The sequence below is a fragment of the Pteropus alecto genome, unplaced genomic scaffold, assembly GCF_000325575.1.
Source record: "Pteropus alecto unplaced genomic scaffold, ASM32557v1 scaffold98, whole genome shotgun sequence".
Classification (NCBI taxonomy): domain Eukaryota; kingdom Metazoa; phylum Chordata; class Mammalia; order Chiroptera; family Pteropodidae; genus Pteropus; species Pteropus alecto.
Window position 1 is genome coordinate 15,435,422 of NW_006443570.1, and position 15,969 is coordinate 15,451,390.

General features: G+C 35.3%; 1 protein-coding gene across 3 annotated transcripts in view; it reads right to left on the minus strand.

The window, feature by feature from the left end:
• AP2B1 (adaptor related protein complex 2 subunit beta 1) overlaps positions 1 to 15,969 on the minus strand; it is a 105,925-nt gene that overhangs the window by 89,036 nt on the left and 920 nt on the right. For all 3 annotated transcript variants that reach the window (XM_006924947.3, XM_006924945.3, XM_015599159.2), the window contains exons 2-4: positions 11,721 to 11,781; positions 6,893 to 6,998; positions 2,607 to 2,742 (exon numbers count right to left, since the gene is read on the minus strand). In XM_006924947.3, the coding sequence (XP_006925009.1) occupies positions 2,607 to 2,742; positions 6,893 to 6,998; positions 11,721 to 11,757 (279 nt within the window). In that variant the 5' untranslated portion in view covers positions 11,758 to 11,781. The remainder of the gene's footprint in view (positions 1 to 2,606; positions 2,743 to 6,892; positions 6,999 to 11,720; positions 11,782 to 15,969) is intronic.

Genomic DNA, 15,969 nt, shown 5'->3' on the forward strand with positions numbered 1-15,969 from the left:
TTATTGATAGGAATGTAGTTGTTACCATTCTTTATGCTTGTTCTTGATACATGTTTTTCCTTTTTAAAGAAGTCCCTCCAACATTTCCTGTAATACTGGCCTGGCGGTGATAAATTCCTTTAGTTTATTTTGTCTGGGAAGCTCTTTATCTGTCCTTCAAGTCTAAATGATAGCTTTGCTAGATAAATTACTCTTGGTTGTATATCCTGGGTCTTCATCCTGTCAAATATTTTTTGCCAAGCCCTTCTGTCCTGCATAGTTCCTTTTGAGAAATCAGCTGCCAGCCTTATGGGTGTTCCCTTATATGTAATTATTTGTTTTTCTCTTGCTGTTTTTAATTTTATTTCTTTGTATTTAAACTTCAGCATTTTAATTATGATGTGTTTTGGTGTGGGCCTCTTTGGCTCCCTGATTTTTGGAATTCTCTGAGCTTCCTGGGGTTTTATGTCCATGTCCTTCACCAGGTTAGGGAAGTTTTCCATCATTATTTCTTCAAACAGCTGTTCAACATTTTGATTTTCTTCAGTTATGCTCATCAGATGAATACTTGGAGCCTTAATAGTGTCCCATATCCTCCTTAAATTATTTTTATAGTCTTGGCATCTTTTTTCTTGCCATCAGACTGGTTCCCTTTTATAATTCCCATTTTCATTTTTATGTTTTCTATCTCTTTGTTGAAGTTCTCACTGAATTTATCTACACTTCCCAAAAGTTCATTGAGCATCTTGATAACCAGTGTTTTGAACTCTGCATCTCTTAGATTACTTGACTCCATTATATCTGGATCTCCGTTCTGTTCTCTCATATGGTTTCTGCTTCTTTGTCTTCCCATTTTGGCTGCCATTCCGTGTCTGTTTCTATATACTAAGCAAAGCTCCTAAGTCTCCCGGTCTTATTAGTGTGGATTTGTGAAGTAGGGTCCAGTGGCACAATCCTGAGAGGTTTAGCTGCAGGCCAAACTTAGCCCAAGCTTCTACCCCTCCGGGGCCACCTGTTAAGATTCAGCAAACAATCCCCAAATGCTATGTTTATAGTTGCCTCAAAAGGCCACACCAGAAACCGAGGCCAGCTGTCTCCAGTGTGAGTCTAGGTGCTGCTGAGCAAGGAGCACCTGACTCACTGAGGCTATACCAGGATGTGGCTTGGGTGGAGCCCTGAGTTGGGGGAGGCGGGGTTTAAGGGAATTCTCTGGGCTGAGCGACTTTTGTTATCCAGTTTGATGACGTCACAGCCATGGCGGCACTGTGTCTGCGCACTAGGAGTGGGGAGGGCTCAATAGGGAACAATGGATACCACCAGCACTTCTGTACAGAAGGAGTCTCGCCTGAGCCCTCTCTCTGACAATATCTCCCTGTAAGTCCCTGGTGGCCCCTGCATGCAGTCAAATCGGCACTGGTGCTACAGCAGCCTCCGTCTCACTCAGTCGCTCAGATGAGGCAGCCCCGCATCCTTGCCCCATACAATCTTCTGCCATTGCAGGGTAATTTCTTGGACTTCTCCCTAGTTGTATGACTTGTTCATCAAGATCCCTGGTGATTTTTCCTTGCTGCTGCTCCTTGTTTCCATCACAACTTTGATTTGGTTGCCAGAGGGATGAAGAGAGCCTCTATCATCTATGCCATTTTTTTCTCTCTCAATATTAAGAAAATTTTTAATGGTCAATTATTTAAGATGTGACAATGGTATTATGGTTATGTTTCAAAAAAGAGATCTTATTCTGACAAATATAAGGATGAAATGATTTTTCATCTTTACGATGTTTGGGGTTTGCTTTAAAATTATACACTAGGAAAGGGAGTGAGGGTCAGGAAAGTATGTATGGGGAGTATAAATTAAACAAGACTGGTCATGGGTTGGTAACTATTGAGGTGGAATTTATTATACTATTCCCTTTAACATGTTGGAAATTATCCATAATAAAAAATGTAAGGGTGTGGTTCCATAGTGTAGTGGTTAGCATGTCTGCTTTACACAAAGAAGGTCCTGCGTTCGTGCCCTAGGTGGAGCCACGGACCATACCCCGGGTGCACCAAGTCCTGGGTGCATGCCACGAGCATGTGGGAGGAGATGGCCCGCCTTCAGAGATCCAGTTAAGAGGAAATGGCAACATCCATAGGTTAGGGGTGGAAGTGGGGGCGGGGGGGGAAATTTAATCAAATGTTGTAAGACTTATTAATACAAAATAAAATAGTAGCTCCTGTAATTTCTACTACTTCTGACCTGCAAGCATAATTTCTACAAAGATAAAATAGAAAAAGCCCCAGATTACTGACACTACAATAATATGCCCAACCTTTGACTGCCTTGGAAGTATCTGTCAGCTCACAAAACAATGAGGTTTCACCTGGTTTTCTTCTTCCATCTGGCAAGGATGCACTAAGCCCAGCTAACAGAAGGCTCACCATATGGTCTGAATTGGATTATAAGTGCTGGCATACAGAATGCCTAAAACACGAACATTCTTAGTCACTGCCAGTACTTCTCTGGAAGCCCTCTTTTGGAACAGAGATTGCTTATTTGCAATGCAGATGCTATATCAAGAGACACTTCTAAAAAGGTTATTTGAGGTAGAAGAGATTGCTCTTGAGTCTTTGGAGAAAAGCTACCTTCACAAAGCTGTTGACGGCCATGATGGCCATGTCTGGCTGACTTTTGGCGTAGTTCATCAAGTAGAGATACACAAGCTTTTTTAGTTCCAGGTTGTCAGTCTGCATACAGTTCACTACATCTGGAAAGAGAGAGCTGAGAGAAGGGAAAGTGAATTAGATGTTGGTGCCAAGCTGTTGGATAAAACACGAATAAATTGCCTTATTTTACAAAGTGATCTGATGCAAGGACAAATGTCCACTAAAATGATGATAATAATTACAGAAATAATGTAATTATTAAATAATGAATCACTCAAGAAATTATAGTACTGGTCTCAAAATCTCTAAAAATAGATTTTTAAAACTTTTTATCATGAAAATTTTCAAAGTAAAGAAAGGAGAGAAAGCAATATAATGAACCTCATGTATCCATCACCCAGCTGCAAACAAATATGAGTACATGGCCAATCTTGTTTCATACACTCTCCCTTCCCCATTCCCTACCCCATCTAGTTTCTCTGGATTATTTTTAAACAAATCCCAGATATCAAATCATTTCACACATATTTTAGTGCATATCTTTAGGAATTTTTTTTTAAATCATTACCTTTATCACACAGAAAAACTAACAATTTTCATATTATTTCATTGCAGTTGCAAAGCATTTACAGCTGTTGTACTTTTTAATGCCTATATTTATCCATACTTGACCAATGGGAACTTATTCGGTTAGCTCCTGAGTCCTTATTATAGGACCCTCTATTTTCAATAGCTTCCTTGCTTTTTGGCAGAATAAGATGCTCCACCCAGATTTATTTTGTATAGTTCTAACTCCACAACTGGAATCAGTAATTTCTCTAAGACGTCCTGATTCCCCTTTAGTAAAATTTATTTATTTTTAACTTTACACATTCAGACAAATGAAAATTTCAATGTACTCAAATATAAAAGAAGTTTATACTTTTCCCAAGTTCAAGTCATTTCATAATTTACCATTCTCCTAAAGCCAAAGAATGAAATTTATGTTTCCATTCACAAAGTAGCAATGTTAGTTTGGAAGGGCTGACTTTGTCAGATTTTTAAAGCATAATCTGTATCTTTTAATATAGGTTAACTATATTTTTTAAAAAATATAGGTTAACTATAATTTTATGGGAGGTTAGCAATTAACCTCTCCCCTAAGGCTTTATCAAAGTACCTTATACATTTTAAATACTTCTAAATATCTTTCTACTAGTACAAAAGAAAATGAGAAGCAAATGTCCATATATTTCTACAGAAAAGAGAATGACAGATTAACTGATCATATGGTATAGCTCCTGCACACACATAAAAACAATATACAGAAATAGAAATTATTTACAAAAAAGGAAAATGGACTGCAAAGTCAAAGAATCTACCATATCTCCAATGAACAAATGACCTGCCCTGGCAGGCAAACTACTTGTTTAACTTGCATGAGTGCACCTCATTCAGTTTCATGTACGTGTAGATATTTAACAAACTTCTAATAAACACTCCAAAAATGAGTGTTCTTTCCATTTCCTAGGAGAATAGCTCAGGTGCAAAAGAGCTATAAAACAAGTAAATACAGGTGAAATATTAACCAATAGTAAATTTAAGATCCTAAAAAATTTCATTCCAACAATCTGCACAAGAAGATCTTGATCAAGAATAGTCAGTTCTAGAGGTAAAGACTGTTAAGTACCAACCTATAAAGCTAGAAACCTGAACCTTCCCAGATGGTAGCCATTTGTCACATGTGGCTTGCAATGTGGCCAGTCCGAACTGAGATGTGATGTAAAACACACCTGTATATTGAAGCTTAGTATGAAAAATATAATGTAAAATACCTTATTAATAATTTTCATATTAATTTTATGCTGAAATGATACTATGTTGGGTATAATGGGTTAAATAAAATATATTATTAAAATTAATTTCGTGTATTTTTTACTTTAATTTTAATGTGACTACCAGAAAATTTAAAATTATATACGTGGCTTGCACTGTATTTCTATCAGATAGTGCTGAACTTGAGGTTATCTGCAGTAGAGACTGAAATATCATAATGTACAAATAGCTAATCTCTATTTATTGTTTCTTTGAGCATCTTTTTAGGCACAGCAGAAATTTCATCTCCATCAAGAAGGGTTCTGCAACTATTCCTATTTACATGGATCTCTCTTTTACGGAACTCTTATTGCTTTTAATGTATACTTTCAAGTACCTAGAGTTAATTACTTAACTATTTTATAATTATGAAAGCTAAAAGACATCTACTATCCTTTTGTTTGAATTATAATATGTGGTACAGTGCTGGGCACAAAATAAACAATCAGCAATAAGGAGATTAACAAATAGCATTTACTAAGCATACAAAAGGAAACTCAAAGAGTTTTAAAATATAGAAATAAACCTGGTGAAACCACAAAAGCCCCACCAATGAAGTACGCTTTTACAAGTTCATTTATACTGATGCTCTCAATCTAGATTTATTCCTTGGCAAAAATAAATAAATAAATGGTTTTCATAACTAGATAGATCATGGGTAGAAAACCTACAGCCTTAGGCCAAATTCAGCCCACCACCTACTTTTCTGACTCGTGAGCTAAGTGGTTTACAACATATGAACACTTACAACTAATTTTGCTGCTAGAGAGAATACTAACTTTTAACCTCAATTAAGCAAAATGTTATCAACCCAAAAAAGAATCCTAACTTCTCATTAGGAGATGTATAGTACCAAAAAAAACTGTCCTCAAATATATTTTTAATTTTATCAACAAAATATTTGTGGGAAATTTCTTCTCTCTTGTTATATAATTACCTACATAATATCCTCAAATTTTTGCCTCAGGGCCTGCTAAGTCTAAAAAATTTACTATCTTGCCCTTCTCAGAAAGTCTCTGTGTAGGAGTATTTTAATAACTTTTTCTTATAACTGGATATCCTTCTTTGATACATTAGAGCTAGACAAATGGTTGTTTTTGTCTCTTTTAAACCACAAATGGCAGTTTCTTAAAAGTCAGTTGCAATGTGGAATCTGAAACCATATCAATAAACTTTCTGTACTTGGTTGCATTAAAATCCATTCATTTATCACTTATTTTGAATGGATCTTTTACTCATGCATAATTTTGTTACATATGCACTGGTCATCTGGAAAATATTGGTTCAATGACTTAAGCAGATCTTCTCGATGTTGGGACATTTTCATTATATAACAGCAAATAATCACATTCATTAATTTCACCACCAATCTCATCAGAAAAGTCTGTAAGTACTGGGAAGTTATCAAATTCAACAGGATACAAGTTTTCCAACATTCTAATTTTACTTTAAAGTTTGAAATTTATCTGTCAATTTTTTTCCTTTGAAGTGAGATTCTCTTTGTTCGTTTTTGATAAAATGTCTCCCAAATACCAAAATCTAATTAATTATAATAACTCCTTCACATAAAAATGGTGTTCCCAATTCAAACAATCATGCGAGGGCTTTTTTTCAAGTCAACCATCACTTTGCTATACAGCAGAAGTGCTTTATGCATAATTCCTATTTCATCATACATATTATTAAAAATGGTCAAGGTTTAATAAAATAAACTTTTAATGCTTCATAAAGGGCAGTCCTAAGTGAAACTGCCCTTTTTTTCCTGTAAGTATATGGTGGTGAAAACTATGACTACTGTTACAGTAAATGGCATCACTGACTTGATTCATGATATGGTATCAACACAATGAAGAAGGCAAAGAACACCTAAGAATAGCTTTGGCTTCTTGGAACCCCTAAAAGGCTCTTGGGAATCCCCAGGGGCCCGCAGATAATCCTCACTCATTTCCAAATGATCTTGCCAAACTATAGAAATAAAAACAAACAAATAAACCCGAATGGATTTTGTTAACAACGATTTTTATCTTGACTTCAGCAAATGAATGTAGAATTGTAAATCTGAGAGCACTGACTTTGCCAATTAAAGAACATATGAACCTCTGCTTCTCAGTATATGCTAATCATCTTTTAAAACTACCTCAGCAACAGATTTGTAACTGTGCCAGTTTTCAGGTTTTATATTTGTATGCGACAAAATCAGACTGGTTTCACTCTTCGAAAAACAAACAAAAAAAACACGTAAATCACAGAATTAATATAAAAGCAACTATGCTTCCTGATGATGTTATCAGGAACAAACCCATTCTTATAGGTTCTGTAATCATAACACTTTTAAATGAAAAGCAGTAAATAAAAACCACAAAATAGGGTATGGGTCTAAAGTTAGCAACAGTAGGAGTAATTAGCCTTACCTAACATCCTTCCCCACAGTCATAGCAGCAATCACTTTCTTCACAGCCTCTTTCCTCTTTTCTTTTTTTTCATTGTTGAGTTCAGCCTTTAATTCAAAGATTTCTCCTATAAGAACAAATAGATGAGTTCCCGAGATCAAAGAACTAAAGCAGAATACTGCATTATGTAATGAGTAACATCACAACAGCTGACCAGAGGCAGGGCAGCAACTGAAATAAGATTATTTAAAAATATATAAAGTAGGCACGATTCAAATCCCTAGAATGTTAACTGACCTATTCATAAGGACACCATCTTTCGGGTTATAGCCAGAGAGGAAGATGCAATCCAGCTGTTAGGAGTGGGAAAAAGCAAATCTCATGATATCTTACTACAATGGAGAGAAAATGGCATTAGAAGGATGATCTCTCATCAGAATTTCAAGGTCCTAGGGAAAAAATAAATGTAGGCAGAGAACAGGTTCACAAATAAGTGTTTTCAAACCCAAAAAGACTACAGATATCATCTCATTCACCCACTCTCAACTTTACAGATAAAGAACTGAGGCTCAAATGCCTCAGAGTGAGTTAGAGACAGAGGGTCTCCTGAATCCAGAGGTTCTCAACCTTGGCCACATATTATTACCTGGAAGCACTTAAAAATAACAATGCTTAGACTCCGCTTTGACCAAATAAATCATTATGTAAAGGAGTAGAACTCTTATGTTCATATTTTTTTAAGTTCTCCCAAGTGATTCTAATGCACAACCAGGGTTGAGAATCACTGCTCTACTCTAATTTAGTACTTTAAGAAGTCAAAGGGGCGAGGAGGGAGAAGCTAATGGGCTTTAAGACCCCATCCTAGTCAATCAAATAACATAAATAATAATCTTGAGAATAGTACAATCTTCAAGAATAGTACAAACCAGAGTCATTTCTAAAGGTACAATCTTGAATAACTGCTCAGGCCCTGCACTGTGAAATGTCATGGCTGTTACTACTATTTTAAGGCCAAGGTTCATTTACCTTTAGAAAGGTGGAGCTGAAATAAGATAACATACTTCAACTGGTTTTAAAAGAAGAAATACACCACTGAGCCATGAAAAACAAGTTGACTACTCCCACTTCAATCTTCCATCTATACCCTTAAACTCTTCTACAATAGTGCCTCATTTTCTACCCCCTTTATGACTGTTTTTATGTTCATTTTAACCAGACATCATTCATCTTCTAGAAATATCTGGGATAGCAAACTATGTGATCTGCTGAAGCCTCTAAATGGGAAGGATGAAACTGGTAAGAAACACAGAAGTTGAACACTAAAAAAAGCATGTTACCTCAATACCCATTGCCCACAAGGTAATCAAATTAATGTTACAAAAAAATGTTTTAGTCTACAACTCAAAAAAAATAGTGCAACCAAAACAGCTGGAGCCTGTAAAGAGTCATTCTCCTCTTCACCAAGTCCTCTGCTGCCAAATCCAGCTCTTAAAGGTCCTTCCATTATTTACTTGTGGAAATAGTAATAGACAAGCAGCAGGATTTCAGAAACTCTAAATTGTGAATAGCAGCAGGAGTTGAAGTATCAAAACAGGATGTAACTGAAATTATTCCAACTCCAATAGCAAAAACTTAAAGAATATGTTCCAGTGGCAATTCTGGTGGGTGGTGCAGGAAGTAAAAGAAACACAGTCTATCCATTTTTTTAAAATGTGGTATTTACCCAGCCATGATTCATCGGTAAGTCTCAAAATTTTATAAATTCCTCAACAGAAAAAGGTTACCAGGACCCATTACAGAGAAGGTTTGAAGAGTTAGGTGAGTTTTTAAATTATAACTTTTTATGTCATTATAGACAATATCTTGGTCATCAAAGCCCACAAAATGTTAACAGAATACATACATTTCAGAAAGAGAATCAGGAAAAAAAAAAGCTGAAAAAGCAAGGGGTCAAAGGCTTTTGTGAGGTATAAGCAATAAAGATAGAAAAGAAGAAGATGGGAAGAGCCAAGAAGGGGACACTAAGTGAAGTAAGATATCTCAAATACTTTATTAAATTCTTATATTTTTTTCCCTCCTCGTCCCCTTAAACAAATGTACCAAGTATTGCCAGAAGCTAACAACAGTTCTCAATCTTGGCTAAGCACTAGAAAAATCTGGGGAGCTTTTAAAAATCCTCACACTCTGGCCATATCCCAGACCAATGAAATCAGGATATCTGGGGCGGCGGCGGGGCGGGGGGCGGGGGGAGAGACAGCAGGGAGAAACTGGACATCAGTATTGTTTTAAATTTCACTGGGCAACTCCAATATGTAGATTGAAAGCCACTGACTAGTACGTAGTTGATATAATTAAGCAACTAACCATGGAGTTTCCTGTATTATAATAGAATAACTTGTTTACTCTTATATAATTCCAAATGACAGACCCAGACAGATATGCTTGTGCTTTCTAGAAAATGTTCTGGTGCTCCTTGCTTAGTCCAGGCCACTATAGTGTGCTCCCCCCCTTTTTTTTAAATCATTTCAATCTTACAGTTGCAAGATTCCCCAACTGTTAACATTATGCCACATTTACTTTATATTTTTACTTTCTAAATATATTTACTGTCTAAATATTTACAAGTTTTTTCCTGAATTATTAACAGTAAGCTACAGACATGTCTCTTTGGTTCTAAATGTCAGTGCATAATCTCTAATAACAAGGAATTATCCTACATAATCATAACACGGTGATTAAAATCAGGAAATTTAACATTGATACATCATTATATAGACTTTACTCAAAGGTCTTGATAATGTCCTTATAAAAATTTTACACCCATTTCCCTTGAGCCAGGATCCAATTCAAGATCACGCATTATATTTATCATCATGTCTATTTAGTCCCATTTAATCTGAAACAGTTCAATCTTCATCTTCCAATGATTTTTTTTTTAAAGCACAGGCCAGTTATTCTATAGAATGCCCTCAGTTTAGTTTTTTCATGGCATTCCTTCATAATTTCATTGAAGTTATGCATTCTAGAAGGCATAATTCTTAAATGACAGTATGTTCTTCTCTACATCACATAAGAGGAAAATGAATTTAATTCGTTCCATTATTGGTGATGTTAACACCAAATACTTGGTTAAGATGGTAAATGCCAGGTTCTGACACTATAAAGTTACTATTTTTTCCACTGTAATTAGTAAGTAATTTGTAAAAGAATGCTTTTGAGACTATTTAAATATCCCATTCCTCATCAAATCTTTACCTGTTACTTTAGGATTCAATGATGACGCCTGCCTGAATCAATTACTACCAGGATTTATGTGTATACTTGTATTTATTGTTCAATGGGTTACGATTCACTACTATGATCACTTTTTTAAATTCTCAAATTATCTCAAATTTGGCCAGTAGAACCCCTTTCAAACTATGCTGCTCCTTGATATGTGCAATCATTTTTTGAGCACTTCCTTGTTTTACATGTTCATGTTCTTCTTGTACTTTACCTTAACTCAATCCTGGAATCAGTCATTTCTCCAAGGAGTCCTGATTCCTCTTAGTGGGAAATGATATTTAGAAACCAAGATCTGGGTATTAGGTGTCCTTCTGCATCTATTCTAATTTGAAAGAAATTAGGATATTTAATCCAAAACTCCACCAATGTTCAGGTGTTGAGAAAATGTGACTCGTACATAGTAGGCACTCAAATATTTACTGAAAAAATGAATAAATCAAAGTAGAAGGACTCTCCAGAATGCTCTTCAAGACCAAACTTAGTTAAATCTGGTCATAGTCAGGAGGCTGAAGCCAGTAAACATTATAGGGGAAAATCAGAAAGATAAATTTGGGACAGAAAAGTTGTCATATTTTAGCCACCAGAAAAGAGGAGAAAAGGTACATTTGAGGAGGCAAGTTGTTGGAGAATAAAAGGAATGGTAGTCAGTGTCATGCCCAGAATAGTTCAGTAAACATCAGGACTACTAGATACAAAAGCACGGAATTCTGAGCCAAAGGAATAAGTAAAGCTCAGCTGAGGGGCACAACAGGCTGAGAAGAGCTAAACCGGTCTATTTTGATGGGAGGGCCATCCACAGCACTAGAAATGAGCTAATTTTTATAAAAGATGAGGAGGTTGGACTTTCCCAAGAAGAATCCTTAGTTCCTAGGCTAACACTCAAATGTAAAAACCAGTATCATATTTCTGTTTACAAAGATGATGAGGTTAATAAATTTGAAGCTACTTAAGTAATCTATGACCTAAAAATTATAATATTGACTTTAGAGGTTTCCTGTTTTAAGTACAAAAAAATGTATCTAGACAAAGCCTAGTCAAATAATGATGAAGTAGATCTATTTGGAGGGATATAAAAAGATCAAGTTCCTATGCATTGTTTTACATGATCCTTTTTTCTTTAAAGATAAATTTTTTAAAATCATATATATTAATATATGTATGTATATTCATAGAAAAAAATTGAGGATACATATGAGTTTCCCTCAGAAATAGGAATAGAGAGGGAGAGAACTTTCATTTTTACTTTTTACATATCTATATTTAATAGTACTCCTTGTTATGTTTATTTTCCAGTAAAAAAATGAGAGAATAAATGTGCTCAGATCTATTAACCTTCAATGGCTCAATGTTGGAACCCTTTCTTTCACTAAAACTGAAACTTCAAGTCAAATTAAAAACCTATACTTTAATAAATTCCTCAATACACTTTCTGTAGAAGTAGCAGACCCCCAATGGAACTGTTCACGACATGTATGTCTTAGAAGCCAGGACTATTCTATGTGGGACAATCTTATACCACAGCTTCTGAAGAATCTCAAAGTTTTGATCAGGTTCTCATTCTTACCTTTTTTATTGGTTGTGAAGTATTTGGAGTCAGTCATGGTGTTTGGAGCTTTAATGTGAACCTATAGCGAGAGAAAAGAATTCCTTTACTCAAGTTATTCATGTCCAGTAAGCATTCAATTAATTTTAATAACATTTATATACAAGAATTTTAGTATTCGAAATTGAGTAACTTCTTCCTTACCACTATCATTGGCGAGTCAAGGGTTACAAAGATAATTAAGAATGTAACTCTTGCCTTAAGGAGCTAATTGGGGCAAAATCTAAAAGGCAAATGGAATAATCTGAACCTATCCTGGCTTTGTGATTTTATCCACAATTATCTTTTCAAAGCCTCCAAAATCTAATGCTAGACATTCCTGTAAATACATCTTCAGTTAGTCACTCAAATATTTAAGGAAAAGTTTGTTTTGAAAGATCTCTCCATTACTTTCCATTCAGGAAAATCTGATTTACTTCTCTGCCTTGAGGCAGTCACTCTAAAACCTGTATTCTGAAGCAGTGTAAGGTCAAATGAAAACAATTCTGTCAATCTATTCACCATTACATACAACTTTTAGTAAAAGGAATCTCAAAAAAAAAAAGCCTAAATTAGTAGAATACTCTTTCATGACAAACATCGAGAGGCAAACATGCTTTATGCATGGTTTTTTAAAACTAGTTTTCATATTTTCAACTATCTACACTTAGCCTGACAGTATTCCCAAAGAGTATCAGTTTACAGTTTAAAAAAAGGCAAAAAACTGAGATATTCATTCAGTCACATTACACACAAAAGATGATCAGAACTGGCATTAAAACTTAAAAGAACACAGATCTCAGCCTCAATTTTAATTCTTCTGTTCCAATATTCAGAATTATCGAGCTAACACATGGCTCAACCAGTAAAACAAATAGGGCACGAACTGGTCACACAATGAAAAAATGTTTTCTGATTTGAGAAACTCTTAAGACTTTGTCCAATGTACTTGACTTCTTTGAATACTTTAAATTTTTCTTTGAATAATATTCCTTCTGCTCTGAAAAATGAGTATCCTCTTCCTCACCACCATCATCAACAAAACTTATTAATCGAATGTAGGACAGATGCCCTGGTACCTGCTCATTACTGTCAAAACAACACAAGTGAGAATATATTTGGCAAACCTGAATAAGAACACATTTGGCAAACAATAGTAAATATGGATCTGAGAGAAAAGACCTAAGCACTAAACAAATCAATGTAATTAAGAACAGGAAAAAAAGCCAGAAAACATGAAATAGTGAAAAAAGCCTGGCTCAAATCTCATCTCTAGCATGTGCTATTTGGTACATGCTCATTTGGTATCAGACTCATTTGCTATCTTTCTAAGCAATTACTTACTATTTATCGTTTGATCTTTATACAATAGTGCTTTAGATTTTACCAGAATTTCACTGAATTATCTGTTAAGAAGTGAGCTAGAACTCACAAACATCATCATAGAATGAAATTTGGTTTTGATAGTATTTGTCGTAATTAATAATTAATCTGTAACAGAGGCTTGCCTTACAGAATATTTTCATAATGCCTTTCTAGCAAAAATTCAAAGAATGTTAAAATCACTTAATCCACTCAAAATATAAACTAAAAGTGAAATAGGCAAATTGAAGAAAGGAGTCCTTCACATAAAAAACGTGGAATAAATTTGAGGTTATTACCTAAGAATTTACATATACAAAGAAAAAGAACAGTATATAGAAATGGTTACTAGAGCCTGACAGAAGGGCCACAGCTCAAGGCCATTATGGTGTGTTTAGAATGTTCTTATGCCATTCGAAGTCCTATAGGATCATCGAAACTTAAAACTTACTTAAGATTTAAAAACAAAATCTGCTTGGAATTTTTCACCCAGTTTCTTTGAAAAAAGGCACAAAAATCCATCGTTTGCCAACGCTCTCATACACATATGTTAAATTCTTAACAATTTTCAAGACAATCTGTTAAACAATAAATTAACCTAGTCTTAAGTCCTATCTTTATTAAAAAGACCCACACATTTCATTACTCCCCCTAACAAAGTTCATTTTCAAGGAATATATTTCTGTCCTATTCATTGTATTGTGTTTCTAACCAGAAATTAATGTACCCACCCACAAAATCTCCAGGAACAGGAGAGAATTAAGTAATCTTAGATCCTAAATTAAGAATACCTCCTCTTAAAGAGAAGGGAGAAACATATCTGTCTCAACTCACACTGTTGTAAACACCAATAATGAAATATCCCTTACCCCATATTGGCAGAAAAATACTGTGTCAAGTTAGTTCCTGCCTTAAGCCAAAATTCCAAGAAAAATGAAAATAGTCTAAACAAAAGCAAATAAGAGGTAGTGGTTGCACGACACTGACTGTTGTGCATTTAAAAAGGTTAATTTCTCTGGTCAGATAGAAGAGTCTTTGCTGAGGGTCACACTGAGCACCCAGCTGCTTCAGGGGCGTCTTTAGGTGTCAGTAACATGAAAGAAGATATCAAGACCAAAATCAAGAGCTAACAGATTGCCTCTTTGGAAAGCTGCTTCCCCAACCAGAACCAGACCAGGAACTGCTGGCAGAACCACCTAGACTGCCACCGCTGTAAGGCAATGACCACTAAAGGGGATGATGTCTCCATGTGCAAATGGTACCGGCATGTGTACAAGACCCTCTGCCCCATATCCTGGGAAGATCTGAGCTGGTTCTACTTCAACCTTCTCTCAGGGAGGTGAAAGGGGTCCTGGGTACATCCCACCCTGGGATCCTGAATCATGGCTTAACTAATGATAATTACTTGTTGTTAAAGTTTTGTTTTGTTTTTTTAAAGAAAAAAAAGTTAATTTTATGTGAATTTCACCTAAAAAAAAATATTTTTAAATGATACTCTTAATCACATGCCAGAGATGGACATAACCATATTCTCCAAATACAGGATAGTGAAAACTGTTGTCTGCATTAGGAGCCAAAGAAAAAGCAGCCAAGATAGAGCCCAAAAAGCAAAATCAAGTATTTGCTGAAGAGACTCAAAAAATCAAACTCTTGGAGGAAAAAAAAAAATACATTGTTCCTTCAGGAGAGTCTCAGGAAAAAGCAAAGCTATCATGGAGTTTGAACTCACCTTACCTTTCTACCAGATCAAACTAGACAAGTCCTGGAAGTTCTGAGGACCTGCGACATGGCCTAGGGACATTGTTGAACAACAAAGCTGCCAGTCAAAGCACACAAATCACTCTTACTTGTCCTAACCCAGAGTGTGATGTCACTGCATTTCAGAGAAGGCTTTTCTGCACAGGATTATACATCTAGATTTAACATAACCTAGTTTCTACTAAATATAGATTGTGGAAGTCCCTTCTCTCTTTCTATTCCTTCCTCCCTCCAGTCGCCCTAAAGAGAATAAGGCCAAAAAAAACTTAATAGGGTCAATATTATACAGTAAGAAAGCAGCTCAAAAATTTTACATGCAAATTTTAACTGAACTACCAATAAACTCTGGAAAACTTAAACCTAGAAGAAGAACATGTCCTATCTTATTCAGTCTTTGTTCAGCTTGGTTCAAACCTGTGCCTAAAATGAAATATTTTAAAATATGGATCTGTTTAAGAGAAAAAAAAAGAACTGGACTTTATCAAGTATCTTAATTCACAGAATGTTAGCTTTATATTAATTTTACCACTCAACTTTCAGTAAGTCTGTTTGCAGAACACACTACCCTTTTGCTTCCTTGGATGTTTAAACTGTTAAGACACCTGCAAACAGTTCTCACCTTACAACTACACTTAGTCATCACTGGAATGTGTTACACGTTTTCTTGTACAGCTACATCTCCTTCATCTGCTGCTTTCTATTATTACTTTGTAAGTGTACCCTGAGGTTAGCAAGAGAAGTACGCCAGGAAGGTTATGAATAATTTAAATTATTCCTTACTGAGACCACCTTCTTTGTCATTCTGCCTTTTCTAAATTTACTGCTTTTTCTTTACTCTAAAAAAAATTACATTGATAACAGTGTTTAGTATTTTAAAAACACTTTTTAAAAGTCAAAGTTTAATGAAGCATCCACACTTTATTCACATGGCTTCACAATGAAACAGCCAAGAGTTCAGCAAAAGACTGTTCCCCAAATAGAAAGAAGACTGCTTTGAAAACAAACAGCATAAATAAATTCTTTGGATTCAAAGAATTTGGAAATAACAGGAAGTTCCAGTTTCTTTGCCTCCGGCTTAATCTTCAGCCTTTCTCAAACCAGACCATTCCTG